This window comes from Drosophila erecta, unplaced genomic scaffold (genome assembly GCF_003286155.1).
Source record: "Drosophila erecta strain 14021-0224.00,06,07 unplaced genomic scaffold, DereRS2 tig00000021-arrow-pilon, whole genome shotgun sequence".
Taxonomy (NCBI): Eukaryota; Metazoa; Arthropoda; class Insecta; order Diptera; family Drosophilidae; genus Drosophila; species Drosophila erecta.
Window position 1 is genome coordinate 17,289,456 of NW_020825198.1, and position 27,901 is coordinate 17,317,356.

The following is a 27,901-nucleotide window of genomic DNA, read 5'->3' on the forward strand; positions in this document are numbered from 1 at the left end:
CGTTGCGCCTGTCCCGACAATTGAACGCAACAACTGAGTAGCCTAAGCTGAATTTAAATTTAAATTAAATGAAAAATTGATGTACCGTCTGCTCGGCGCTCGAGGCTTTTGTCAAGCGATAAATGTTTGTTTTGGGTTGACAGTTGTCAGTTGGCGTTGTCCGGCATCGGGAGTCCCACAGCTTTCTGTCTCCGTAAAAACGAAAAAAAAAAACGAACTTTTAAAACCATTTCCACCCAAAGACTTCTCGCTCGTGTGTGTTTTTAAGAATTCTTCATCAAATCCATCAGCAAATGCAAATAAATCTAGGAAACGAGTGACGCCCAATGAGGAGATCTTCAAACTTAATAAGCCCCGAAGTGCATTAAGCAAAAAATAAAGAAATACACATCTCAGTAGCTTGAGTTGATCTAACAAAGAGTGGCAATAAAACCAAACCCGAAATCATTTTTATAAACAAACGCGTTCATTGACCAAGTTTATACAAGCAGTCAACAAAATTTACACAGACTTAGAAGTCAACCACATCTATAACAAGAAAATTTAAATAAGGCAAGACCAGGAAGAATATATTTAGTTGAGTAAAGGTAAGTTGGGTAATACACTAAAAAATAGTGCTTAAAATGACTAATTATGCTCCCATAAAATCGAAAAACTATTTCAAACAGCCACAGACAACGTACATACAAATATATTTTATAAATCAATTTGGTTCAAAATACTCCATTGATGTACAAAAACGTAAAAAACGTATTAAGCAGCAATTAAAAACAAATTAAATGTGGGAATCATTAAGTATTTTGTACTATCCTTTCCAATTAGCAGAGTATTCATTTTTGTAACATCCCTTCCAATTAGCAGTGTATTAATTTGTGAACAAAAAACTGGCGCCAGTTGCGTTTTCTTACTAAAATTAATTGCTGTTTCTTGCCGATTTTATTTGCGGTTTGCGCATTTCGCAGTTTCCAAAGAATTTGCCTGAGCATTCCATATAAAAATCAAAGGCAGTCAACATATTTGAAATACTTGATATGTATATACTTGTATTTTGCATAAATTTTCGCTGGCGCCAGATGTGCTGAATCATTGGCCGAAAAAAATCGCATTAAGTAATCAAATGGAATCGAATGCATTCCGAATGGGCCAATTGCCAGCTGATCAACAGCCAGGGTCAATTGCATCCGAATGATTGATATGCAATTTGGTGGGGTGGTGGGTGATTTCGGGGGCGGTGCCAGGGGAGGCGTGTCACACTTTTCTGAGTGGCGATAAACGCTGCCAGCTGTTCCGCTCGAGAACGAGAGACAGATCGGCGGTGACTATCGCGTATGGCCATAAATCTCGTCCAGATTGTGTGCACAGCTGTGCTCCGAGCCCTAGACAAGGCCACAAAAGATCGGGTATGACTCTGTGGGCTGCAATTTAAGTCCAATTAGCAGAAAGGGTAAGCTGCTGATTATCACCTACGGCTGCTGCTTAATTAAATGCTGCCTCATCTCGACCGCTCTGATATGCATACAGATGGATATCTGTATATTTATACAAGTATGCAGTATTCTATCTAAAAGTTGTCATTCCGTTTGCCTTGCATATGTGAGTCTCGAATCGTGTTCGCCAGCTGAAAAAAATCGTGTCTAATTTGTAGATTCTCTTGTGCCTTTTTTTTAGTATTTCACATCTGTTGCCGATGCACTACATCGATAGTCAGATGGATATATATAGATATATATTGGTCGGCGGATTTATAGCCAGCCGTTGCATTAGCATTTGCATTCATAACTTAGCAGTTGTACAAATCCGGCAAAAAGTTTTGTACATTTGTATATGGAGATGAGGAAAATTGTTGCGCCCGTAAATGACACATATTTGAAATTCGAATTCGCAATTGAGGCATTAAACACTGGCCAGCGCGCTTGAGTTGGGATAGCGAAATGCATATTAAAGCTATCGAATTAGGTAGTGCAGTGTAGCTTTGAACTGATCGGGCAACAGCTGCAGTTACACCGCCACCTGCTGAACGCCCCCTCGATTCCCGCCCTCTTGGCCCGATTTATGTGACCGCACAATTAATGCACGTAGCGTTTGCCAAGTCGACTAATTTCGCAAGTGGCACGGCCCGCTCATAATTACCATGATTTGCTATTTTGCCATTTTGCCATTTTGCCATCGCACTTAACCCTTTTGGCCAAGTCAGCTAAATTACCGCCAGCCAAATGGGGATCGGAACGTTCTCTAAGCCAATTGATTGACTAGATCTGGCTGACAGGTCGAGAATTAAGAACCCGTTGGTGGGTGAGTGATGGAAACGCAGTCCAGATGTGCTCACGAACTGGCTCGCGCCTTTTTTATTTTTTATTTTAGACAATTATCGTCTTGAACTTGGCTCTAATGTTTATTTATATAAGCCAAATGATCCGGCAAGTCGGCTGCCAGGGGGTTTCGCATTCATTAGATAACCCAACTGAAACGAACCGGAGATTGTCCCATTAATGAATGCAAAATAGTGGGCTAAAAGCGTCGAAAAGCGTTGGCGTGGGAATAGAATCGCTGACCCTGTGACCAACTAATGTATCGGTCGCTTGGCTGCACAATTGAAGTCTAATTGAAACTAGGAAGTCTGGAAATGGGAAGTCGATTACATTCCGAGGGCAATTAGCGCGAAGATTTCGTAATAAATCAAAGACAAAGGCCAATTTCCGTCTTCAGTTCCGCGATGCGTGTCCAGCCCTCCGGATCTGGTTTGGCTACGGGTTTTCTTTTCTTCGTCTAACCACCTGGCACTGCCACACCGCCTCCGCTTTCCAAGGTCGCGGAGCGTGGCCATATCAAATATACGCAGATGAGTAATGCCCATTAAATGAGTTGTTATACTTGTTACCACTGCCTGGGTGCTCTCCTAATGGTCTATTAAGAATTGAAATTGCCCTTAGCCGGACGGACGTAACCCCGAACAAAGAGCAGGAAGCCAGGCGGCAAATGCAAAATGAATAACAGCGAAATAAGTGCTCAAAATATGTTCGCCATTTAACGCTTTAAAATGTAACAAGTCTCGAAATAATAAAAACAAATTTTTCATTTAATTTACCATTAATCTATGGGAACGTGTGCTTTGCAGCTGCCCGCTGAAAATAGTAAAATGTTTATCAAACATAATTATATCAAAGGGAGGTTATTCTAATAAAATAAACTTGTTGGTCCTCGAAACTGCCGGGTGTTTGAAAGGTTTTTCATGGACACAAATATTTTTTAACATGCCTTTGTCAGAACTATGTATAAAAATACCTAATAACTAAAGGCATAAATTAATGATATGCAAATAATTGCATTTTTGCAGTATAAGAAATATTTTTATAAAACTAACACTAGCAGTCGTAAATACAATAAGTATAAGGATTTATTTGCAACCACGAACACCAGTACATATAAATTGTTGAATATTTAATTTAAATGATTGTTAGTGCTTAACGGAAACATGGCCTTGCTTATAGGGTTTTCTTATTATTATACGTTACTACCTAACTTCTTTTATAAAATAATCTTTTATTCTGCTAAGCAACAGTTCCTTTAGAAGTTTACTAATATCAGAAGGGTAATTATATTTATTATATATAATATAATATAAATAATAGCAATATAATAAATACAATCCATCTACATACTGCCTTTTTACCAAGCTGATATGTGTTGGTAACGCAAATGTAACTAACTTAATTCATGAAATAAGCCTTTAAGTCGAAGCACCTGTTCTTTTAGAAAGTATACCTATAACACATCTGTCACCATATTTAGTATGTTAATTCTTAACTAGTCTTAACTTTGCCCTCAATCTGCATACTGACTTGTTACTAAGTCAGTGCTAATCGTAACTTTTCAAGTCACCAGCATTCGACCAGTTTGAATGCATTTAGTTATTGTTATAGTTAACACACGAGTAATGGTTATGTATAGTAATTTTATTCGTACTGATAAAACAATTACATTAATTTGGCTCAAAGAGCTGTAAGATGACGTTTATGGCTTTCGTCAATTAAAAAAATAATAATTATCGAGTGCACTTGATTGCAACAAATTATTGGACTGCTTTCATTTGCATTTTCCAAGCCCTTGGTGGATGTAAATTGAAAGGGCCTTGACTTGGGTCCCCGACCTGTGATCGGCATTCCACAGACTTTCCCAGCAACCTAGAGAACGTTTAGCAAACAGTGGCAAGGGCAGTACAGTGAAATCTGGCCAAAATCAGCGCTTAGCTAGACCGCAGTTGAAGGTTTCTTGGCTCGAACCGAGCAGAGATATTTTGTAGTCGCCAGCGTGTAGATTGTATGCATATAAATTGTAAATAATTTGCAAGCTTGTTGGGCCTTCTTGTTGGTGCTGCTGCTGTCCGTCGGTTTTTTTTTTCATAATTTGATTGAGCTACCGAAAAATTAAACGAGGCTCGAGTTAGTACCCCACTTCACCGATCGCCATACTGATTGTGAAGTCTACGAATTTTGACAGCTGCACGTCGCTGAGTTGCTGGCCAGCCTGCCAGTTTGTGTTTATTAATATCTCACTTATTAAGTTGCTCATGGTGAGCGTATCCAATTGATTTGCCAAAAATTTCGGTTTTGCCAACAATAAATGCTAATACTAGCCAAGTTCAACGACCGATAAGCAATGCGACATTGATACATATTTGCTAACTCCTAGTAACCTCACCTAGTAAATTGTCATACATTTTTGCGAAATATGCATGTATAATAATTACGACGTTAGTTGGTTAGGTTAGTAGTCGATATAGGCTTGAAAATGATAAAAAAATAACTTAAATAGTCGATAAGCAGTATTTCAAAGAACAACGTTGCGTATTAGTAATATGTTCTACAGCATCAAACCCACGTTGCGTATGTGTAATTTGAAATAATTTATAGCTCGTTAATAGTTTATTCTCCCCGCGTTGGTTTTGCAAAGCTTTTTATTGCACTGACATTATATAACATTTTGCGCTTAATTTTAAATAGAAATGCAAAGCCTGCAAAGCTGATTTATGCCACTAAGTTGCTATGCAAGTATACTAGATTCTTGAACGTTTGCAAGAGGTGCGATTAGATTGCTGTCTGCCAGCGGCAAATATAGCATATTTTTTAATACTAATGAGTACTAAACTTGGTCCACACCCCGGCTGCATTTCCAACTCCCACCCGGGAAATCTTGACTTTTGCACTTGGGATGGTGGGTTTGCTGGATACATTCAAGTTACCCATGCAAATGTCAAGCCAGACACCGTTGGCGCGAATAACTGTAATTAAAGTCATCGGCGGCTTAACTGGCCAAGAGCTGTTTAGCTGGTAAGTCGCTGCCAAGGCTCTTTTGGCATTTGTCAAGCGCTCTCAGACTTTGGCTAAGACTCTAGGCCCCCTCCTGGGATCAGACCTCGCCGAGAGGCAGGTAAGATATTATTTTTAATTTGCATGGCCAGCTTTGATCCACTTACTTGGCCCATTCTGCCGCCATTGTCTGGCGGTGTAAATATTATTTCTGCTGGAAATTAACAGCAATTTGAAACTGAATGCTAACCGAACCGTTTAGGCCGGCAAGGGATTTGGATTTGGATTTGCAGTGTTTTGCTTTTCGACATTGGGCGATCAAGTTGCTGGCCTGGAAAATTTGCCCCGTCATTGGCAAAGAAAACAAAACTGGCCATCGCCAACGGTACTGCGAAATATAAAGATCAGTTAAATAAAATATTCGGGTTTTTATGCCATTCATGGCGGAGTTCCCAAAAAGGTATCTGATTTTAATCGCAAATGTGACACTTTATTACCAAGCTGATGAAATTTGAATTATTGCTCTCAAGATATGCAAAATTAAATTGCGGTTTTAACTACTACTTGTAAATCCAGCATTGTTTGTATAAAAACCGAAACTACCACGCCTCTTTAAGATGCCATCATTTTTACAAGGCTCTAAAATGTAATGGTGATATCTAAATCTCGCCGCTTAAGTGCAATAATATTTACAACCGTTAATCACCTAATGTCCAAACATAAATATTTTTACTCAATTTTGGTAGCCTGCTCATCTGTCACGTTTTTTAAACACGTTCCGGTCAAGCCCACAAGTTACATCGAAGGTAATAATCTTAAAACCAATTTTTATTGATGTTTTAATGATTATTGAGATAATTGTGTAATTTGGCTTAGAATTTACTTTAAACGAGATTTGGTCAGACTTAAAAGATTTCACTACGTAAGCGGTTATGTAAGAAGAACATCTGTGCACTTGTTCATTTTATTTGTCTTCACACCGCAGAATGTTCAGGAAACATATGTGTAACCTTAATAGATAGATGACAGATGAATGCGTTGCCTTTTCGAACTGACAAGACCTTGGTTAATATATCCGTTTCAATTCGATCCCCCAACAAGCCCATCGAATTCAAGTTCATGGTCAAAAACGACCAGCTTGCCCTGTACTCCGCTGACTGCTTTTCTCTCTCGGCCGCCCAGCATTTCTCCACTCTTTCTCCACGTGACTAACCTGGCCAAAACGCGCCGGGCCAACAACAGTAACGAGTTTTCCTACCCAACTTCGTTGGTCGTTGACTTCGGCGGCGAATATGTGTCAAGGTCGTTTGCCGGCACAGCTCTCTCCGTCTCCCTCTGTTTTCGTCTATCTCTTGTGTACGTGCTGAATGGCCAGGTTCACAAAAAGTTTACACAATTTCACAATTTGCCGCAAACAACAATAAGACTGGCGGAATCGGCATCGGCTTCGGCATCGGAATCTCCCTCCGCGAGGAAGACGATCAATTAAAATTGCATTACATAACATTGAGTAATTGGAATAAAAATGCAAAAATGGGTATATAAAAAGCGAGCAAGCCGCGCTGAAAGAGACGGAAGCTTGTGCGACCTTGATTTTGTATCTGGTTCTGCGATAGAGCAAAGCTCGCATGCAGCTACACTTAGAAAAAGCATTTGTCTTATGCAATCAAAGAATACATTCAAAATATAAGTTATGAATTTTAAAAGACCTTTTTACTTGCCACTGCAATCAAGCAGTTTTTCAATTTACAATCTTTAAGAAACAGTAGCTATGATGTAAGCTCAAGGTCGCGAATGTGTAACCACTTTTTTATAGGAAATTAATCAAATCTGACGAGAATATAAGTGATAAATTTATGAGACACCATTTATTCACTGAATTTTATTATAATTGGGAGAAATCATGGTATTTAGAGTTCTTATTCCTCTTTTTGGAGTTTGAAATGTGCAAAAGTATACATTGTTAAATGAGACCGTATTTTGGGCAGTGTACTGCCAGCTCCTCCGGCAGACTTAGGCCACTTCTGACCCCACTTCCACGCCCACTTTCCGGGCAGCCTCTCCGGCCCAGCATCTTCGGGCCACTCGAGCAGAAGCCAACTTTTGGCATTAACCACAAAAGTTCAGATCGGCGAGCTGCAAACAATTTGTAGCCCCAACCTGGTTGTGAGTGTGTGTGTCGCTATGCTCTCCATATTGGCCTGCATGTGCGAGTGTGTGTGTGCATGTGAGTGAGTGTGCAGGCCCCCAAAGCAAACAATGTTTAATGTAGTTTTTTCTTAATACTTGAAGCGTCGGGCGGCCGAAGTCGCAGTTAGTCTCAGCACAGCCGCAACGGAGTGTGCACGCGCCTTCAGAGCTAGAGTTGAAAACTAAAGTTAACGCTAGAGTTATAGAAAAACTGAGCTGCAATTAGCAGGCACCGCCAAGAGCTTCGAGTACCCAACAAGTTTGCAGTGAATGCGAAAAGCAATCTTTTTCAAATACGAATCAAAGTTGTGGCGGCGAACGGAAGAGCGAAAGACATACAAGCTAGTTGAAAATTGTCAATTCAAAATTGTTGCGTTTGCGTTGTTCTGCGTTAAAGTGACTGATAACGAAATCGAACGATAACAAATATCGAGAACTGCAGCTAAGCCCTTAAGAGTATCGAAAATATCGAGCTAACTTGAGAGAATTAATCGTGAAGTCAAATTGAACATTAACAAATATCGAAATATCCGAAGAGAGAACTAAAATCGAAAAAACCCAAAGTGACACTGACAACCTTCAAGCTAAAAATACACCCAAAGTAGCCCGAGTGAAGACACTAGAAAAACGAAAAAAAAAGAAACAAAAACCCAAAAATAAAACCAATTGAATTTCGATAACATCAACTCTCCCACTCACACTTTCGTTCATCTGGTCAAAAATGGATGCGCCCAAGCAGGTAAATGACAAATCTATCCCACCAAAAAATTGTTACTACGCTTGTTTGTTATTTTCATTTGTTGTTGCAACTTTGGCTTTGCAAGTTAACTAGGCTAAGAGACGGCAGAAACAGCAACAAAATGTGCGTGACAAGTTGGCGGCCTGTCTTTTGTGCCGCCAAAAAGTGCCACGCCCCTTGTCCCATTAATGCTGGGCGGCACACCGCAATGGCTCGAAAACGTGTTTACAATTTGTTTTCTCTGTATTTGTCTCCTTGCTTATTTCAGTTGGTTTTTATGTTGTATGTTCCCCCGTTGTCCGAGTTTGCCAATTGCAAATTTGTCCAACCGCATCATTCGTCATAATTTCGCGACATGCTATATATTTTATTTTCTTAAGCAGCAGTGCATTGATCAATAAGCAAATTGCATTTTTTGCTGCTTATTTGTCGGGATTTTCTTTTGATATGGCTTAAAAAAAAAATTGATCTGCTGTATTGCCAAATTGACGAAGCAAGTTTGCAGCTTAACATTTTTAGCGGTTTTATAAATATGACCAATTTAGTATGTGCTTTTTTGCTCGGTAATGCCTCGAACAAATCAAAAGAAAACTATATTAAAAAAAGGAGCAAATTTATAATATATTTTAGGTATATTTTTTTTGTACCCTATGGTGGAATATTAAAGGTAAACATAAAAACATTCTTAGGAAACTTCCATTTATCAAAAGAAACATATTTTTTTACGTATTCTTTGGGATAATAGTTTTATCTGTTCCAATTACGTTAGTTATTGCTGAATCGTTGTTGTATCCACTTAACAGCACACTTAATTAAATCCAAATATCAACCTTAAGCCTCAGCTCCTTCATTCTGTTCTTTGTAGCTCATTTTTTGTGAGTTAACAATTTTAAACGGAGCCCTGCCAAATTTTATTGCTCTTTGTTCGGCTAAAAACGTGGCTTTGAATTAAATCACACAGATACGATTGCATACAAATACACGAGAAACTGCAATTGCATTCGGTTATTAAAATTGTTAAGAGAAGTAATTTTTCGGCGGCTTTCAATGCAAACTTTAATTGCATTCAATTTTGCCTCGGTGGTGTTTGTGTTTGATAACCTTGTGCAGAATTCTCGAACAAAAAAAACGCACAGAAAAAGCCAAAGTAAATGTTAAATGTTGGCCAATTTCTGCTCAGCCATGCAATTTCGTTTAACTTCAGAGTTAATAACCAATTCTATTAAAAGGCAATGCGGAGGTTGCTTTGTTCTGCGACGGAAGCTATATACAATTTACGGCCAAATCTCAGGGGACACGTGTCACGGGTGTAGAGCGAAAAAGTCGACTCAATCAAGTCGATCGCATTCCCAGACAGTTCGCCCTTCACTTTGTCGAATTTGCCACTTCAGATTTGACAATATCATATACTCGTACACGACAATAGAGCAAAAGCGCAGCACCCACGTTTAAATCCAGCCAAAAGAATGGGGAAGCAACCACAGATCCAATTTGGTAGCACACAAGGCAGCAAAAAGTATCTTTATAGTTTATTATTGTGTAAGAGATACACAAATAAACATTTTCGAGAGTCTCCTTTTTTGTGCCGGGCTGATCTTTAAATCGGATAATGACTGAAACAAAAGCGGATTTGGAATTCGGCATCCGAATGCGATTCGGTTCTGACAGTTTCACTTTCGAAAAAATATACTAAACAGCTGCCAGCTGGAGATTATCTAATTTCGGGGGCATCTCTATAACAGACATAGATCAGAGAGGAAGGAAGTTGTTGAAATATGTCGGAATTTTATCTGATCTGAAGACATGAGAAACGACCACGACAAATTTGAGTTTGAATTGCGAAGAGGTTTACTGGAACGGAGTGGCCTAAATAAAATCAAACTCAGGGAAAACTTTAAGTGAGTTATGGTACGTGCTTTCCTCTTTCCCTTTTAAACGACTGCAAGTCAATGGCGTATTGTTTTAAGATATATACAACATTTAACGCAGATCTGCCATGCACTCTGTTACTAGGTAATTGCATTAGTGGTATAATTATACATAGATGCCTGAATCGAAGCCACACTAAGCATTTATTTATGATAGCACGCGCTTACTGCCATTCAAAATATTTGAAAAATTGGCATGCAAATCGGCGGCGCAAGTTGGCCGCTTAAAAAATTAAATCCGGCCAAGAATGTATTCCCAGTGGATCGGGGACTGATCAGTTGATGGGGAAAAGGCGACAGATATGTGCATATTTATGGGCGAGCGATTAAAAATGCTTCCACGTGCCATCGATAGCGATGAGTGGCTTGCGGAGCTCCTTCATTAATGCGCGAGATGTGTTAACCAATTAATAATAGAAATTAAGAGTTGTGCTTTTAAGAAATGGCAAAACAAAGCCGACAACTTTGGAATTAATTAGGAGTTCATTGTGTTCAGAGGAGCTCATTCTGTTTCTGTTTCTGTGCTTCTCCTTTTTATGTTTTGTAAAAGCCAGACCAGCCAGCCACTTTGGCACCAAACATGACTCAAAATTTGTCGGCGAGCTCCCCTTTGATCAGCGCCCAGCGATCTGGGGGATCAGCAAAGAGGCTGGCGACGATCGTGAGATGATTTGACCTGACCCAGGCCTGGGATCAGATCCGGCCCGATTTAGAGGCATTAGAATTTCCAATGAGTGCTCCCCATCGCATGCTCATCGTAGCTCGTCGCTTGTGCAACCCCATGCCACCCATCCTCCACAACTCTTCATCCTCCCGCCCAGAAATCCGGCAAAGTTCAGAGCATGCAATTCTCAGACTTGACTTCTTGGCAGTAAAATAAAAACAGTTTTCGTAAGACGTTTTGGCCATGTGAATGCTGCCGGCGAACAACAGCCAATTTGGTGAGGTGTAACGACGGAGGCTACACTGCGCACTTTTTCAAGTAGCTTCTTGCATTCAATTTAATTTCATGAAAATTTTACTTGGCTATTAAAGCGCTTAAGCAATGGGAGTATACCTCAAATTTTGTAAAAACATTTATGCAGGATAAAGAAAAAAATTATAATAATAATGAACTGGTTTTATTTTTTGTTTGTTGGTTTGTTTTTCATTTCATTATCCTTTCATAAAAACTGATTCAAAATTAAAATATAAAATATATAAACAAAGCTCCAAAAAGAAAGGCTCTTAAATCAATTTCTGTAACAGTCGATTGTATTTGAGATAAATATTTAAAATTTCTCCAAGTGCAAAGCCGCAAAACAGCGAAGATTAATTTTTTTGTTTTAGTTGGCCCGCACTTGAGGTTGAGTTATTACACGAGGTGGTGCCTCCATCTCACCTGCTTCCACCCGCCGCCACCTGGCCACCCCCCTCCCCCAGCTCGCAGCTCCCCAGTTGGTGTTGTTGTTGTCGCTTTATGTGTGTCGCAGCCGTCACACTCACACGCACACACCACATGTGTATGGTGTGTGGTGTGTGGTTACCTGCCTCCCTCGCTCATTTGTTTGCTTGTCTGTTGTGAAACGAAATTGTGTCAAGGTCGAATTTGCATGAACACGCTAAGCAGCGATGGGCGCTCTGGGGGGCGGTGGGTGTGCGGGGGGAGGGGTCGCCGATCAGCTGTTCTGCGAGTGAACATTGCTAATATTGGACATTTGCGTTTACGTTTTTGGGTTCCAAGTGATCAAAAGGCACAAATGGTTTTCACCCATAACAAAAGAATTTTCCCTCAGACTTGCATTTTTATTTTATTTAATTTTGCAAGATTCTCGTTTTAACTATATATTTTACTGTAATTTCTTAAGATCATATTTCTTGTAGCACTGCTACTATTTAAATGTTTTATACGCGGCTCAATGTTGCTCGTTTATGTGAAAAATGGTGCCACCAGCTTTAAAGCTGTCAAAGTAAATAGAAAAGTACAGTGGAAGCAATATAAATATTTACGATGCCATGGAATCTAAACATTGGGGATGTCTGGTGTTAAGTATTTCCCATGCTTACACCCCCTTGAGTTTGGACTCTGATCCACCGACTGAGGGGGCATTTCCCATGTCAACTTTAATGGCACTTTTTTGTTGGTTTTTTCTCGGCCTTTATTTAACATTTGTTTTATATTTAACTTGCCCGTTGTGTGTATAATTATGTAAGTGTACAAACACCTTTTCACCCTTTGGGAACAGGAAATATCCCATTATTTAGCTAATCAAACTTAAATAGTCGAAAAATGCCAGCGGCATAAGCCATACAACAAAATTAAAAGAATAAAATGTTTTTAAAGTTGTAAGCGGGCCTACTGCAGAAATGAAGTTATGTTTTCTGTTTTCTGATTATACTCGTAAAAGTACTTTAGTAAGCAATTTAAATTCGAAATAGCTCTTCAATAAATCCCACCCTATTATGCGAACACAATCAACAAATTCAGATTAAGATTGTTTTAATTGCATTTAGATGAGCTGGCAAATAACAAGAGGGCTGTCTTCGCCATAAGTTATGCAATTAAAATACAATTACTTATGCAATCTGCGGGCCCGCGTATGCTGGAGAAGAACTTCCTCTATTCAAAGTTGAATCCAGTGAAATCATTCTCTAATTGTCGGTTTACTGCATATGCAGTATACGAGTATTCTTTGCATTAAACCCATTCACGACTAAAATCCCCTCACTCGGATGCATCATCATCGCTGTGATTGCTCTTCTGCCTTTCACACCACATTCTCGGGTGATGAACACAGCATAAAGAACAGCAATTCATAAAATGTCAAACAAATGATATTGTTGTGTTATTAATAACTTTGATTATATGGCCATATACTCGGCCCCTTCTCCTAACTTTTTGGATGAATGATTGCCGACCACCCACGATCCACCATCCACTGGACAGATATTTGTTTTTAGATTGTGTATAAATTACTTTATAAACAACAAATAGTAATCTGAGTCATGGGAATATTCTGAATGAGTTTTTTGGGGGTACGAGAAGGTGTTAATAATCCAAAAGAGGATACAGAAAATTAATTACACTTACTTTGTCTAGCTATTAGCGATAGAAAAATGTTCATTCTATGATTAGCCTAGGCCATAAGCTCTTAATAGGCAAATATTCCCACTTAATACCCGCAAAACAAAATCGACAATAAATTTGTCGTTGCCCGCACTCTAAATACCATTAAATTAGTCATAATTCAGATAAAAGATAAAGCCGAAAACAAAGCATTAAGATCGAGAAGAAAAAAACGAAAAATAATTTGCCAAAAATGGCCAATTAATAGATCGCTATCAAAGCGGTGAATGGTGGAACAGCTGCTGTATACCGGTGGCCAACAAAGTCATTTGGGCCAACACTTCAGCAGTTGGCAATAAGAAATGTCGAATGAGCCGAAGGAAATTTGGTTGCAAAATTGGGAAAAATACCCAGATATGGTATTAATTATGCGAAAATTATTGTAAAACAGAATTGGTGTTTAGCTTCTGCAAGTCATTAGAAATATGTATTCAACAATCGATTTATTTGGCATCCCATCGGGATTGGGACCATTTTCCATGGCTTGCAGCAATTTATTTACAATAAAAACGCAGGTAAGTCTCGTAAATTAGCATACACCAAAAACCAAACTAATAGCATCGATAAATCGCTCAGCACCCGATATGCAAATGCAGCAAGCAGGCAACAAATTGTGCGATAACCAAAGCTAATTGGAAATTCCTGCAGGCAATGGCAGCCGAAAAGTGAAGGCAGCTCAACGGAACAAGAAAAATAAATAAATATATGTAGGTAGGTAGGTATAAACAGGCAACTGGTGAATGATACAGGTCCGGGAACGCAGCCGGCAGCCGGATATATTTATCCATTTATTGACATGCAAAGCTTAGAACCCTTCAACGGCCGGCTGACGAAATGGCCAATGTAATGGGCATAAGACAAAGCCATTAATCTCCGCCCGCGATCGCGACTGTCTGCACATCTCAAGACCTGGCCGAGACATTGCCATGCCCACTGCCAATTGCCAACCGGTGGTGCGGCACTCGGCAGTCGGCACTCCACGGTTCATTGGCGTCGGGTGACAAGCCCACCAACGTCATCGGTAATGTGGACTCCACATGTTGGAGCTCAGGTTCGAGCCTCCAGTTAAACGGACGCAACAGTGAGGAATTCCCTTCTCCTATGTGAAGCACCTTAGCCATGCATTAACGCTCTTTAACCAAAATGCAATGCTAAATTTGCTGGTGGATGATTCACTTGGGGAAATCCGCTCATTGATCACCAGTTTTTGCTTTTTGTCGTGACTAAATTCAATTTCAATTTCAACTAAATTCCACTATGCTTTTTGTATGGTGATGCTGTGTATATTGCCAATCAAATAATATTTAACATTTGTATTATTTTGAAAAAATATTAAAAATAATAATACAAAATGTATAGTTCATTTTCGAATGCAAAGGTTTATTGCAGCATTTTTTTGGAATTGTGTCTGTCAAATGACAAAACTCTCATAAAATGGCGCATGAATTGGGCGATTTTTATCTGCCAAGCTTCACGTTAAAACAGTTGCTGCTGCTGTGACTGCAGTTTGTGTTTGACCTTCAAAGTGGACACAGAAAATGCCCACAGCGCTGCCATGATTTTGCCTAGCAACGCAAAACTTTCCAGCGGGTTGGAGATTTCGTAGCGAGTTCGTTGCCTAAGTCTTTTGTCTGAGACCGAGTCTAGACGAATTTATGAGGCGTGACCGGCATGATGCTGCCTTTACAATAGAGCCATCAGCCCTTATCCCGCACCTTTTCTCCGCCAAATATCCAACTGCTGTAGTTGATGGGCGAAACCAGAGCCGAATCGGCTAAAAATAACAAATGTGCCGCAATTACCAGCATAAAAAAGGTTTGGGAACAAATGGAACAAAAATGGACTGGCCCACGCGACCGTCAAGCAGTTGAGAACGCCCCAAAGGAATAATTTGTGCCATAAGTTTAGTAACGTACATGTGTGTGTGTGTTTGAGATGTGGGAAACACTCGAAATTACCAAAAATTTGCCGCTGTCGAAACAATAATAATAAAAAGTGAGCAGAACAGCAGAAACAACTGTAGAACCAGGCACCCGGATTCATTATTTATGGCTCCCCATTTTTGTTGATTTGGTTTTTTCATACATTTTATATTAATATTTATTGATTTCTCCGCTGGACAGCGTTGGGCAGACAAGACGCATTCATCACCTGCGTCATTTAAGAGTTCAATTGATTTGAGCAAAAGTGCTATTTATAGAACCTGACTGCGGCCTGGAATATTATTATAATGGGCGCCGAGGGCGAACAAACTAAATTTCCCCCTAATCGCAGTGATAGTGACTCACATTCTGGCAGCAGCAAGGCTTGCGAATTATCTAACCACATTTAGCTGCGGGCTTTCTCTTTCCCCTTTGGATTTTTATCAACCGGTTGTGTCTTCTAATTGGCGGGCAGAAACCGAAGCGGATATATAAACTGAAAGCATTTTGTACTTTCCAATTTATAACAAACAAAATTCCACATATTCGAATTAAGTTCAAACCAAAAATCCGGTTCTGCTGCGGGTTCTGTTTTTTATGTTTGTTGTTCTTGACCGTTCTCGCCCTCTCGCCAAACAATTTGTTACAATTTATTTTTGGCCATTAGTCGCCACTCGACCCCCACCATGCGAATTTTAGCCAACTTTTTGCGCACTTTGCATTGTTCCCGCTGACAGTAATTTATGAAGTTAATTGGTAATTAATTAAGTGAGGCAGATGATCGCATGACACAGTGCCACCCACTCGGACGATGATTAGTTGGGACTACGCGCACAACTATCCCAAAGCCATCTCCTTTGGCCTCCACCCCATTGCGATGGAGAAACCATTCATTAATTGGGGACCGCTGGCATTGTTCGACTGCTTCTTTTCCTACGGTTTGTTAAACACGGTTCGAGAAACGTTTTAGCTAATTAATGATCTACGCGAATTAACAACTAAGCGGGGCGTATCAAATGTCTCTACTTCTTCCTAGCTCTTTGAAACATAGAGGTGGTCGGTGGTGCAACTTGGGCTAGGCAATTTAATTTTTATTTTAATAAATGCTACTTTAAATTAATTTAATTAGGTAAATGTATTTAAAATAAGGCCTTTAATGTGAACTTTTTGCGTGTCACGCTTTCATCTCGAACACAAAAATCACGGCACGTGGCAAATAGAATGCGAAAAACAAAAACATTAAAGGCAAAACAACCAATTAGTTGCCAAATTAGTAGAATTCATTAAAAAATTGTTTAGCACCTTAAGATTATACTAAGCTCAATCTTAGCAAACCGACAAATACACTATTTATAAAGAATTTATGATCGGCTTGGAAAACGAGTTCAAAATTTATCAGATCATTGACCCAGAGATCTACTGAGAATTCTGAACTGAATTTGGGTGTGGACCCTAAATCGCGACGAGAGTCCAAAACCGTTAAAGATAAGTAAAGAAATTCCTGCAATCCAGTTCGACAAACATGTTCAAGTCCAGTAAACGAATTTAATTGAAATTCTTTTAAAGGCAGCCATAAAATCCGAGGAGTTACCACAATTATTTGCAGAAGATTAAACTGATTTCATCCTACAGCTTGAATGATCGATTTTTTGGGTTTGTTGTTTGGCTTTCACTAACTAATTGGTATTAGCATATTGAAATATTTCAAGATGCTGGGTTTTTTCGTGTTTATGTGTACGATCTACAAATTATTTTTATTAGCTTGCATTAGTTTATTGTGGGACTGGAAAATTAAGAAGAATTCACATTTAAAATGTGAAAAAGTGACAAGAGTGCGAAAGCGAAAGGCTACTGGTAAAGTTGAGAATGTTTGATTAATTGAATTTGCACTTGGAGAAGTCCATCTCAGGATGCTGTTGCTTAAATCTGTAAGGGAAAGGGTAATATAATAGTAGCACAGCCTTGGGATTGCTGTATACTTGCACTTACTTCTCAAGTATGTCCTGCTTTTTGCGATCCTCACTGGTGGGAAGACCCAACTCCTTCTGTCGCTGATCGAACATCATCTTCTCCACCATGCTGCGTGTCTCCCCGTCCAGATCGGAAAGCTTGGAAGACTCTGGATTGATCTTGCGCGTAGATATCTCCGGATCGGTTGTGACCAGGCGGCTCCACCAGTTCATCTTATTGATCTTATCGAGAGTGATCATCACGGTTTTGCTGTCTTGCAAGACCCACACGGATTCCTCCTGCTTCACCTCGCCGCACAGTTCGCCATCGATAATGGGCTCTTGACCTTTGATGCCCACCTTCAGCGACTTCTTTCCAATACTGACGACTAGATCGCGGGCACGTAGTGCGAATGATACGTTGAACGGAATCTTGAGCTGTAAAGACCAAAGTATTGAAGATAAAGTATTTAGATTTGTATAAATATTCAGTCAACAATTATTACAATGCAACATTCTTTTGGCAATCACAATAGGCATCTAAAACAATGTAAGTCCATTAAAAATGTTGCTTCTCCTTTGCCTTTTGTAATGCAAAAGCAATTCCGTTAATGACAATCAAACTAGAGTAGAGTGGATTGGATTACTCAGGGGTTCTTCATGTAATCAAGCTTGGAGTGGCAGCTCTTGTGATTAATGATCGGATTTGTGTGTACATCTACGGAGATTCTTTAGCCAGACTTTGCTTTGGTCATTGCACAACCTTGGCGGGCTAATAACGATCTCTATAAATAACCAACTGCAGGGGCACGTCTCTGCATCCAACAATCCAACGATCATATCACAGCTGCCAGATCTGCCCTTCACCAGATCAACGGATTGTGGCTTCCTTTGTTCAAGGACTCAATGTAGAACGGGAATTTAGTTCAGCCGCCAGTTCAAGGACGTACAGCGGTTCTTGAGGTCCGGTTAAGGGAGTTAACTACGATTCCTCATCCTCACAACGAGGAGCTCTCAGGAATGTCGCTCAACAGGTTGCCTTGGATACACTGTCGCGCAATAATCTGAAACGTTTTTAGAAACAATACTGTCCGAGACTAAATTGCAGTTTGCAGACATCTCATTAAAATAATAAGATGCCAGTTAATAGTAATAGAAATCAAAAATAATATTGTAAAATACACTTGTAAGTGGTGATTCTGGTTTCTTTCTGTGTAAAGAAGTAAAGCAACCTGCGGATGGATTTATGCGGCTGCTTGGCCAAGTTCACAGCAATTACAGTGGCGTCTAGAATTATGTGCCACGGCTGGCCATTAATTATAAATCGCACGGATACATGCATACATTAACACCTTTCCCATTAGCTTGCAGCATAATTAAAGCCCAGAGTTATTAGACAACTGGCTGTGCAATCAATTAGCGAATCGCATGTGGCACAAACAATGAGGGGTAAGGTAAACCTTTAATTTAAATCTCACGACGCCGCATCCAACTGAACCAAGGACGCTTTCGTTCAGCTCATGATAGTCTGTAAACTACCTAGTGGGGGGTTTTCGTGTGGGCAGTCAGCCAAGGTAGTAGCACCTCGAGTTCTTCTTCGCGCAGCACGCGGCTCATGTCATCAGAAGCTCACTGATCGCTACTCATGTGGGTGGCATCTTCATCACCAACGATCGCCGTTGATAAAATGTGTCAAAAGCTGAAACTGAAGCGGATGCCGATTGGAAGCATTGAATGGTACGCGGATGTAAGGCAGCAACAAAAATAGCCTCGCAAAGTCAGATTAAGAAAAAAGGCTTGGAGACGTGGGCAACACGCCAAGCTAAACGCTCGACAACAGAAAAAGTCAATTGGACATGTTGGCCAATCATTGCAGTAATTAAGTTGAAAATGCGAAAAGAATTCGTTTAGGTCTTGGACTTTAGAAAGGAATGAATGGTAATACCAATACCTTGCGTTATTCGCTTGGCAACAGAAAATGTCAATTAAAAATGATAACAAATCATTTCAATATTTATTTAAGTAACACCACGAGCTGTGGAACAGAACGAAACAAAGGGTTACTATAACTAACATGTACATGTTTTTATAGCCCTAAAATGAAAGGCATCAAGGGACTCACAATCTAATGCCGAGATGTGAATGTTCGGCTTTGATTTTGAAACTGGAATTTATGTAAAACTTATTAAGTAAATGTAAGCTTTCTCAAGGGACCCGAAGACTTGAAAACCAACCCATTCTGCACCGCTGAAGGTTATGCAAATAGCAACTTAAAGAACACTATGCTCGAAACTAGGAAATTTACACAAATCATAAGTCAGCAGACCCGCTGACACCTACGGCCATTAAATCAACTGAACAGGTGGGATACCCATGCCATGCAAATGCTGAGGCTCGAGGAAAAACAATAGGCCCTGGGTAAAATGTGAGGCATGAAAATGAAGCTGTGCCACCAAAAAGGTAAACACAAAGCTGAAGAGTCACCGCCAGTCAAAGTCAGAGTTCGTTTTTGAGTTCAGAGACAAGCCTAAAAGGTGTCGTGAATGAATTAATGAATAATAACAAAAATTGATGACTGCGACGACGGCAGAAATAAGATGGGTGAAAAAAAAACCAACAAAAATGCACGAGACTTGGCACACTTATCCAAGTGAGAGCGGATTCGCAGACTGATCGTCTGACGGTGGGCGATTTTATGCAAATCGATCGGTCCCATCCTAATGTTAAGGCTTATACTGGCGGGCTGCACGCTATGCCTCCAACCAGTTAATCGATCAATCAAATCCCCACAGATTTGAACCAATTCGCACCGCTTCTCTCTCTGTAAAGTGAAAGACATCTTTGTCGACTGTCGTTTGAAACTGCTATTTGTTGCTATCTCATTTGGCGCTGCCTCTGATTAATTCTATAAAACTTGAACAGCATTTCATTTTCTTTAAATATCTAGCCGCAAATAATTTATGCTAAAAGATGCGATCCGGTGCCAGGCACCACCAAAAAAATTAAATGGCAAAAAAGAATGGTCGCAACAACAATAATAGTAGCGATGGAACAACAAACCGTCCATTTAAACAAAATAAAAATCGAAAAAAACTGGCTTTGCTGATGGAGTCGAGTGTCTAGAAGTGTCTATCTGCGGAGTGTTTTGTATTCGATAATGTTATCACAAAAACAGCTGAGTCGTCCAAGCTTGGTACAGTGAAGAAATAATGCCAAATGTTTAATTTAGGTGTCTAAATTGGAACTTCAAGCTTAAAATGCAGAAGAGAGGTTCCACGTACTCGGTTATTTAAGTAAACACTAGTCAATATAGTAGTAATTAAAGAGAAACATAATTCTGTAATTAACCATTGCTAAATAAACCTTTATCGAAGTGTTTATCTTTACGAGTGCCTACTGCCAGCTCATTAAAAGCGGCTTAAACTTGACTTATTTGTGGCTACAAGTGGAGTGGACCCCTAAACATCTCAAGACAGAGGGAGATGGAATCAAAGTCGAGCGTGGCAAATTATTTGTTATTCCTTTCCATTTAGAATTGCTTTGCGTTTAATTCTGAAACTAGTTCCTATTGGGAACGTCGCTCCACTCCAATCCACTATACTCCACTAATACTCGGCGTACAATGAGCTCTAGAGTGGCTACAATAGAATCCGTATTGACATTTGCATGGTAAATGGGATTTGAGAGATCGATCTGGTAGCCATTTGTTTGCGCTTTAAGCGGATTACAAAGCAAATGATACTGGAAACTCTATCCGGTTAACCTAGTCAATTTTGGGGGTATCCCATACAATTAACTCTATAAGGTTTCCAATTTGGTGAGAAACGAGATCTTATTGATACAGTCAAAGCTGAAACTGTCATCTTGAATGGTTTCGCGTAAATTAAAATCTCAGAAAACGTGTAAAAGCTTCGAGAACAGTAGCATAATGGAAATGAGTGTTGTAGCTGATATTCGATATCTTTAAAAATATAAGCCTGTTTTTAAAATCCGCTAAGTTGATAATTCAAGAACTATGTTTAGTTTGCTGTCCTGCTCATCATACAAGTTGATTAATTTATCAAAAATATGTAAATATAGCATACCTATCGAATTGTAAAATATTTCCATATTTTGCACATAAGATCACATAATTTATGTTGATACCGTGCTAATAAATTACTTAGAGTATGTTAAATCAGTAAGACTTCTAGGAATCCAGTCTGGCGAAGATCTAGGGGGAATGATTACTTAAACTTTCAAAAACCTCAAGAGAAAAGTTGTTTCTAAAACTGTTTGACCTGATATCAGCAGTAAGTTCTCTACCAGGAAACGGACAACGGATCTCCGAAGCGGTTAATTTACTCAAAGGCTTTGTCAGGTTGTATTCTTTGTTAGCGTTTTGTTTGGGCTTCCATCCACAATTTTCGAACACCACCAAAGTTGACCAAAGCGTGATTTATAGGAGAAACCCATTAGGAGGTTTATAAGCAAAACATGTGTTAAATGGTCGAATGAAATACTAGTTTCATTTATATAACCGCAATTAGACGCGAAGTGGACAATAAACATTAAATTGTATATAGAAACAACTGCGCTGAGGTATCAGTAAAATATTTTTGTAGTATTTCCGCTTCCTTTTCGAGTGAGTCAAGCCGACAAGAATTTCGCATGGAATTCTGCATTAGCTTAAGATTCTATTTAATAAATATAGCCCCCGAAGGCAAAATACTCAATCGTTTTCTATACGAAAATTAAGCTTTAATAGCCGCAATCAGAGAAATACTGGTCTCGGGCCCCACACAAATAAGCGTGGCAAACGTCAACGGATCTATCCAGATAGCTCCAAGGGATTTCCCCGTTTACCGCGACAAAATTATCAATTCTCACAGATATTTGTTTTTGTGTTTTTTTTTTAATCCCAATTGTTGTCACCCAAAATGGAACAGAAATCGCTGGGCACGTAAGATCCGTCCGTTTGTCACCGGCGTCACTGGAGACTATTTTGCATTTTTAATTGTATGCATGAAAAAAAGATCGTCGTTTGTTTGTCTTCGGTTTTATATGGCGTTTGGCGATGAGGCGAGGTGAATGGTGTTGATTCTATGGGGGGAATGTCTCGGATTGGTTCGGCCTGCGATCTATAGCAAGTGTTTGGCTCCCATTCGCCGTCATCCCATCTTATTAAGTGGCGACGTCCCTCAATCTTTGCCGTTTCAAGTGATCTCAAAACACCGCCTGGTTCTGTGTCGATTTATACTCTTTGTTGCTAATGCGATTCGCGTTCGCCGGAGAGTCCATTGCCACTGCTCTGGTAACTGGCCGTGTCAGGTAATCTTTGTCAACTCTCCGCTGATTAAATCGACCAGTCTCGAGCAGCCAGCACTTCACCCATACCAGCGAGAATTGCCCAAGCCAAAAAAGTTGGAACTGGCGGCAGGCCACTCACTTGTCTCACTTAAAAGGTGATAACAAGATGCTCGACAGCAAACGTAGCAACAAAAGTTATTGCCGAAAAAAATTAAAAACATTTCTTGCCTTTTGCTACCGAGAATGACAGATGGAACTCTGCGATTTAACCCAAAGCAAACAAATTTGTAATAGAAATGTTGGGTTACTCTGGGAATTTATTGTTTATTTAACCAATTCCCACTGATCGTTAAAAGTATAATGGTATAATAATGTGAGATCAGTGGTAGATTAGGAAAACAACTATTCCAATCCGATAACAATTGTTGGGGATTTTTGGCAATTTGTTTAACTAATTCCGCCAAGAGAAACGCAAACAATCTTAGCTTTATTCAAATTTATAAATGGAAAACCAAAAAACGTTTATTTCTTTTTTTGATGACTCATGGTATTTTCATTGCGTCAATGGCTTGAAGACATCCGAATATTCTCAAACCCAAACGTACCAAAATGCAAATTTTGTACCTTTGTAAAAGAAAACCTGATTAGGAATCCACAGAAAACTTGTGCATCCCCACCTAAATATCATGTTTTGAATTTCTCATTAATTAATTCATTTTTTCAATTTTTGATCGCGTTGATATAAAGCTTTTGTTGGCATCATTGACGTTAAATGCTTTCTTAGAATTCGAAATTAACCAAAAATAGACTTGCTCATTCTTCGTTAGGACATTTAAATAATGGCCATATTATTTATAAGACCATAAACCGTTGATTTAATAATGGAACATGTATTAATCAAACATTAATGGTCCCTGGGAACGATGCTACAGCAAATGGGCGGAGCTGCCTGTAAGGTGGTCAAGGTTTGCCCTTAATTAAGTTAACATTAAACTAGAATTAGGTTTTTCCCGCAATCAAATTGTAATTTCTGGGCCATTGAAACGGATCTCGAGAACGCCCACACGCCAAAAGCGATCAAGGGCCCTTCACTGAAGATCTCTAGAGCCAGAAATACCCAGCTCCGAAAACCGAATTGCAGCTTAATGAGCAAAAGGGCGGGAGGCTATAAAAAGAACTGCCAAAAGAAAGTAGGCACATCGCTTGATGAGGTGATCAAGCCAAGGCGAGCAGTCCAAACTTCAAAGCCGGCAACAGCCCATCAAACATCATTGAAACAATAGAATGGACAGAAATAGTGGCGTGTACAGTGGGAGCTATTTTTACACGAAAAGATTTTTCAAGATCCTCAAGTCAGAATAAAAAAAAAAAAAAAACATAATATTTTCGGTAACTTAGGTAATACTTTGTATAACTAAGCTAAAAATTCGTACTAAAAGGGACAATAATGTGAAATATTTCAAAATGTCCTGCGACCGCCTTCATTCACGAGTGACTACTGTCGCAGTGGAAACAAGCGAGAACCGCCGGAATATTATGACATGCAAAATCCGTCAAGAAAGCCAGCAACAACAAGCACTTCCACTCGAAAAGGTTTGCGCATCGCGCAGTCGATGCCGCCAGAGGCAGCGACAGCAACGCCGCGCCGCTGCCGAGGTGGGCAGAGCTCAGGTGAGCAAAGATCTTACCTGTGAGCCCGACTTAGCCGCTAAGCTCGCTTCAGTTCGATTCTTGAGGCCGTTTAGATCGGTTCTGTTTGGCGACACGCGCACTGAATAATTCTTCGCTTTGGGAAGAAGACGTGAGAAGGAGTTTAGCGCCATTAACGTACGAGAAGATTTGCAAAAAGAATCGAATCGGTTACCCCAAACAGCAGCTTGATCAGCTGAGTGTTTCGCGAGCCGTAATTTAAATAAATTATATACATCATAACACCCTAATTAAAGAGACTGACAACCGGAGCGAGACTCTGCTTAAAAATACTTCAGATTGTGATACTAATTAACTTAAATTGCGTGTGTGATAAATTTCTGTAATAATCAAACAAATCCCGAGAACAAAACAAACAGAAAATTGCAAATCAACAAATGTAAGTAAAGTAACAACGCAAGACGACACATTAAGTAAACAAAAATAACGCTGTGTAAAAAAAAAAAACAAATCAAAAACTGGCCAATCAAGTTGAATCAATACAGAGTGATAAGACTTCCGCATGCCTAAATAATATTTACAATAAATAAAACGCAAGAAGCAGCGCGAACAAATTTATTAACTTCTGTGCTGTGTAAGACAAACGCACAAAACACACAAAAGTTTCGAGCAGCGAAATCAAACAAAAGACTAAAGGCACAAACTTGAAATGCAACTTTTTTACTTTAGCTACAGTTAATAGAATTCTTATATTTTCTGGGAGGACAATTGATTGCCACAATTACGGCAAAAGCAAACAAACGGCGAAGCCTTTAAAAGAGAAAGGCCCCAGATTTAAAAGCTTGCCCACAAAAAATAAACTGTCGACTAGCCGAATTAATATTAAATACAAATCAGGCTTTTGGCCAACCAAGACCGGAGACCATAAATATCAAACAAGTTGGCAACCAATGCAAAGCAAAGACAAGCCGAAAGACAACTCGAAAGTTCAGGTTTTGGATATTGGATTTTGATTTCTTCTGACGCTAGCACCACCAAATGGCAGGAACAGGGGGAACAGAGAACTGCGACTAGGGAAGACTTAAATGTGTAGCGCAGATATTGTGGAGCACAGCGAATCCACTGATCGTGACACGATCCGCAGCAATCACAACAAGATATAGTAGAGTTCCCCGACTATCAGCTAGTCGAAGTGCGAGCAAGAAAATTAACCATTTTTAGTATAAAGGGTAGTTTTAAAGCTCATAATCTAATTGTATAGACATTTGATACCATTCTGAGATACTAGTCAAAATAATGTCTAACCAACTGCTTTTTTTTCCCAACAGATGCAGGACTATTGGCACATTCCCCGCGCCTCGCTGGCATCCTCCTCGAGCTCGGCCATCAGTTCGGCCAGCTCCTCCAAGTCCTCAAACAAATCGCATTCGAATCCGCCCACACTGAACCAGCGCAGTTCGCCCAGTAACAGTAGCAACATTAACAATAACAATAATACAAGTGCTGCAGTAACTGCGGCAGCAGCGGCGGCTGTTCTGGCTGCTGCCAAGAGGGGATCGAGGAGTTCCCAGGGCTCCAGCGACAGTAACAACAGCACGCGGGTGAGTAAGCCGAGCCCACGCAGGCTCCGGTTGTGGAGAACCAAACCGTATCGAACAACCGTGACTCAACAAACATTCTCCTTTTTCCATTTGAATCACACAGAGCGCTGCTTCCGGCTCACTGCTGTTGACGGCAGCGAATCTGGAACGCTTTGCGGAGATCCACAAGAAGCAGGAGCGCCACAACAAGATGCTGATGCCCAGCAATCCCTCCACTTCAAACTACAACGCCAACCTGACTCTCGCCAGTGGCAAGGATGCGGTTATTGCCATCGAGGGTCAGCAGCCGGGTGACGTGGATCCCAACTTGCAGTATGTGAAAACCAAAGACCTGGATACCGTATCCATTGCTAGCTCCATGCATTTTACGATGGTCAATGGAGAGGGTGGTCCGCCGAAGAAACCGAAGCGTGGTCTCTGCGATCGGGGACGCCAGGTCACCGTGTTGATAGTCAGCATGAGTACCATCTTCATGCTGCTCATCATGGGCATGGTCTATGCGCTGGAGAGTAAGTTACTCCATATACACCCTGTTCCAGCTAAATTCTAATATCTATTCTCTTTCCAGTGCGCGCCCGCGACATGCCCAAGAGCTAGGATTTAATACCCACACCTAGCCAATTAGATTATTATTTATTGTATTGTCTTTGTCCCCATTATTATTATTATTGTTATCGTGTCGTCTTGGCGCTAGTTGTATAAGATATTTATTTAAAGATTGTTTGGATGGAGTGTCGAGTCAGTCGAAGCTGGGAAAATTCATTAGTATTAAGCGCGCTATGCTATGGAGACAGAGGAACATACAAGAAACTAGATCTGGAACGGATCGGGCAATCGCCGTCTGGTATCGGATAATGCTGTACTTTCTGGTTAGCAAATAAGTTATTATCCCTGTGATATGTTTAATAAAGTGAATTTTATAATTGTATACGAGGGGTTGGTGAGTCACACCTGTCGTGGGTTCAATGACTTGGGCTTTCAGCTATGACCGCTGCTTAGCAACCAGCGACTAAGGTATTTGGGCAAGAAAACTGTGATAACTGTGTGGCCGGACTTACCTCCACCTCCTGTAGTGTCTGTGTCCAGTTGTACTTGTCCAAGGTGCAGCCGTTGCCTGCATTCGGCAGCAGCTTGCCCACCTCACTCTTCTCGGAGTCATCGTCCACTTTCTCGATGGGCTTGGATATGTCATCGCGATTCGAGGCAGCTGGCTCTCCACCAGCGCTATCCAGCAGCTGCTGGCGTTTTCTGTAGGGAATTTAGATTGTATGAGACGTGCGAAAAAGGTAACGTACGAATGCTAAGGGTACAAAACATTTAGGCTAGGAATTTAACTCTTTGTAAAACGCTTTGTAAGTGAATTTTTGCAGCAATGTCACAGATTTTGCAAAGTACATAAGCTCGGCCTAGGTATTTTAGTAAATGATCTCTTAAAGATCCCACATACTTGTTCTCCTCCTCCTTGATAATGGCCGCTGCCTCTTCGTCGGTGATATCACATATTTTGTTATCGTCGATTTCCTTTTTGCGGGCCTCCCTTTCGGCCCTCTCCTTTTCATCTTTAATGCGCTGTGAGGCTTCGCGAGCCTTTACCTTCTCGTTGTGGGCACTCATGGCCAGCTTGGACTCCTTGTTGAAGACATCCAGCAGGAGCTTCTCCCACTCCGCCTGCTTGGCTCCCGTGAAGAAGTCGGTCTTGCGGCGCAGAAAACTGGCCAAAGTGCCGAGGAACTGCGATATAAAGCACAAACAACGTGATTAGCCAAAATTGAAACAAAGAAGTTGCGATCTTTGTTATTGTTTTACCTCGGGCACGCCACCGCGATGCTTTTCGGCCACGGCCAGCAGTATATTGTCAAACTGTCCTTCCTCAGCAGACATTGTTAGTATTTGTACTGTTCGCAATTGAAATTCGTTTGTTTCTGGACGCTTCGATTCGATTGGATTTTTTATCTGAAGTTTAGCTGCCGACCCGGCACATGTAGAAATAATGTGACCTGTTGTCGTTCGTCAAAAAAAACCCGCATACTGAAGCAAATATACCGAATGGACACAGAGCAGGCAGCATTTGAGAGGGTTGCGGGTAACGGTATTTTAGATTTATACATTGGAGCTTTTTGCAAGAGAATATTTGTAGTCCCACATTTTAATTAGTTATATCCTGCACTAAAATATATTTTTCTTGTAATGTTCATTAATATTTAATATTTACTTTCTTTCT

The 27,901-nt window shown here is 40.2% G+C and overlaps 2 protein-coding genes across 4 annotated transcripts; one reads left to right on the forward strand and one right to left on the reverse strand.

Annotated features, from left to right (window-relative positions):
• The first annotated feature begins 130 nt into the window (after positions 1-130).
• On the forward strand, positions 131-26,608 carry LOC6543629 (cell wall protein RBR3). Of its 3 annotated transcripts, none has more exons than XM_026976918.1 (4): positions 131-587; positions 25,408-25,680; positions 25,784-26,189; positions 26,249-26,608. In XM_026976918.1, the coding sequence occupies exons 2-4, from the start codon at positions 25,408-25,410 to the stop codon at positions 26,275-26,277; spliced, it is 708 nt and encodes a 235-aa protein (XP_026832719.1). In that variant the 5' UTR covers positions 131-587; the 3' UTR covers positions 26,278-26,608. The 3 variants fall into 3 exon arrangements, with proteins under 3 accessions (XP_026832719.1, XP_015014019.1, XP_001973009.2); XM_015158533.2 differs by lacking the exon at positions 131-587 and adding an exon at positions 7,576-8,235; XM_001972973.3 differs by lacking the exon at positions 131-587 and adding an exon at positions 24,152-24,518.
• Positions 16,916-27,713, reverse strand: LOC6543628 (nuclear migration protein nudC). Its single transcript, XM_001972972.3, has 5 exons — positions 27,487-27,713; positions 27,128-27,411; positions 26,739-26,928; positions 17,181-17,578; positions 16,916-17,117 (listed from the first exon to the last, which is right to left on the reverse strand). Exons 1-5 carry the CDS (start codon positions 27,559-27,561, stop codon positions 17,066-17,068), a joined length of 999 nt encoding a protein of 332 aa, XP_001973008.1. The 5' UTR covers positions 27,562-27,713; the 3' UTR covers positions 16,916-17,065.
• Positions 27,714-27,901: the final 188 nt, after the last annotated feature.

Bases quoted from the DNA above. Each gene is read 5' to 3' on its own strand.
- LOC6543629 (XM_015158533.2), top strand. The intron at 25,681-25,783 runs GTGAGTAAGCCG...TGAATCACACAG, and splicing joins ACAGTAACAACAGCACGCGG to AGCGCTGCTTCCGGCTCACT. The intron at 26,190-26,248 runs GTAAGTTACTCC...TTCTCTTTCCAG, and splicing joins CATGGTCTATGCGCTGGAGA to TGCGCGCCCGCGACATGCCC.
- LOC6543628 (XM_001972972.3), bottom strand. From the start codon at position 27,561: ATGTCTGCTGAGGAAGGACAGTTTGACAATATACTGCTGGCCGTGGCC. The intron at 26,929-27,127 runs GTATGTGGGATC...AATTCCCTACAG, and splicing joins ATCAAGGAGGAGGAGAACAA to AAAACGCCAGCAGCTGCTGG. The intron at 17,579-26,738 runs GTAAGTCCGGCC...TGGTCTTTACAG, and splicing joins AGACACTACAGGAGGTGGAG to CTCAAGATTCCGTTCAACGT.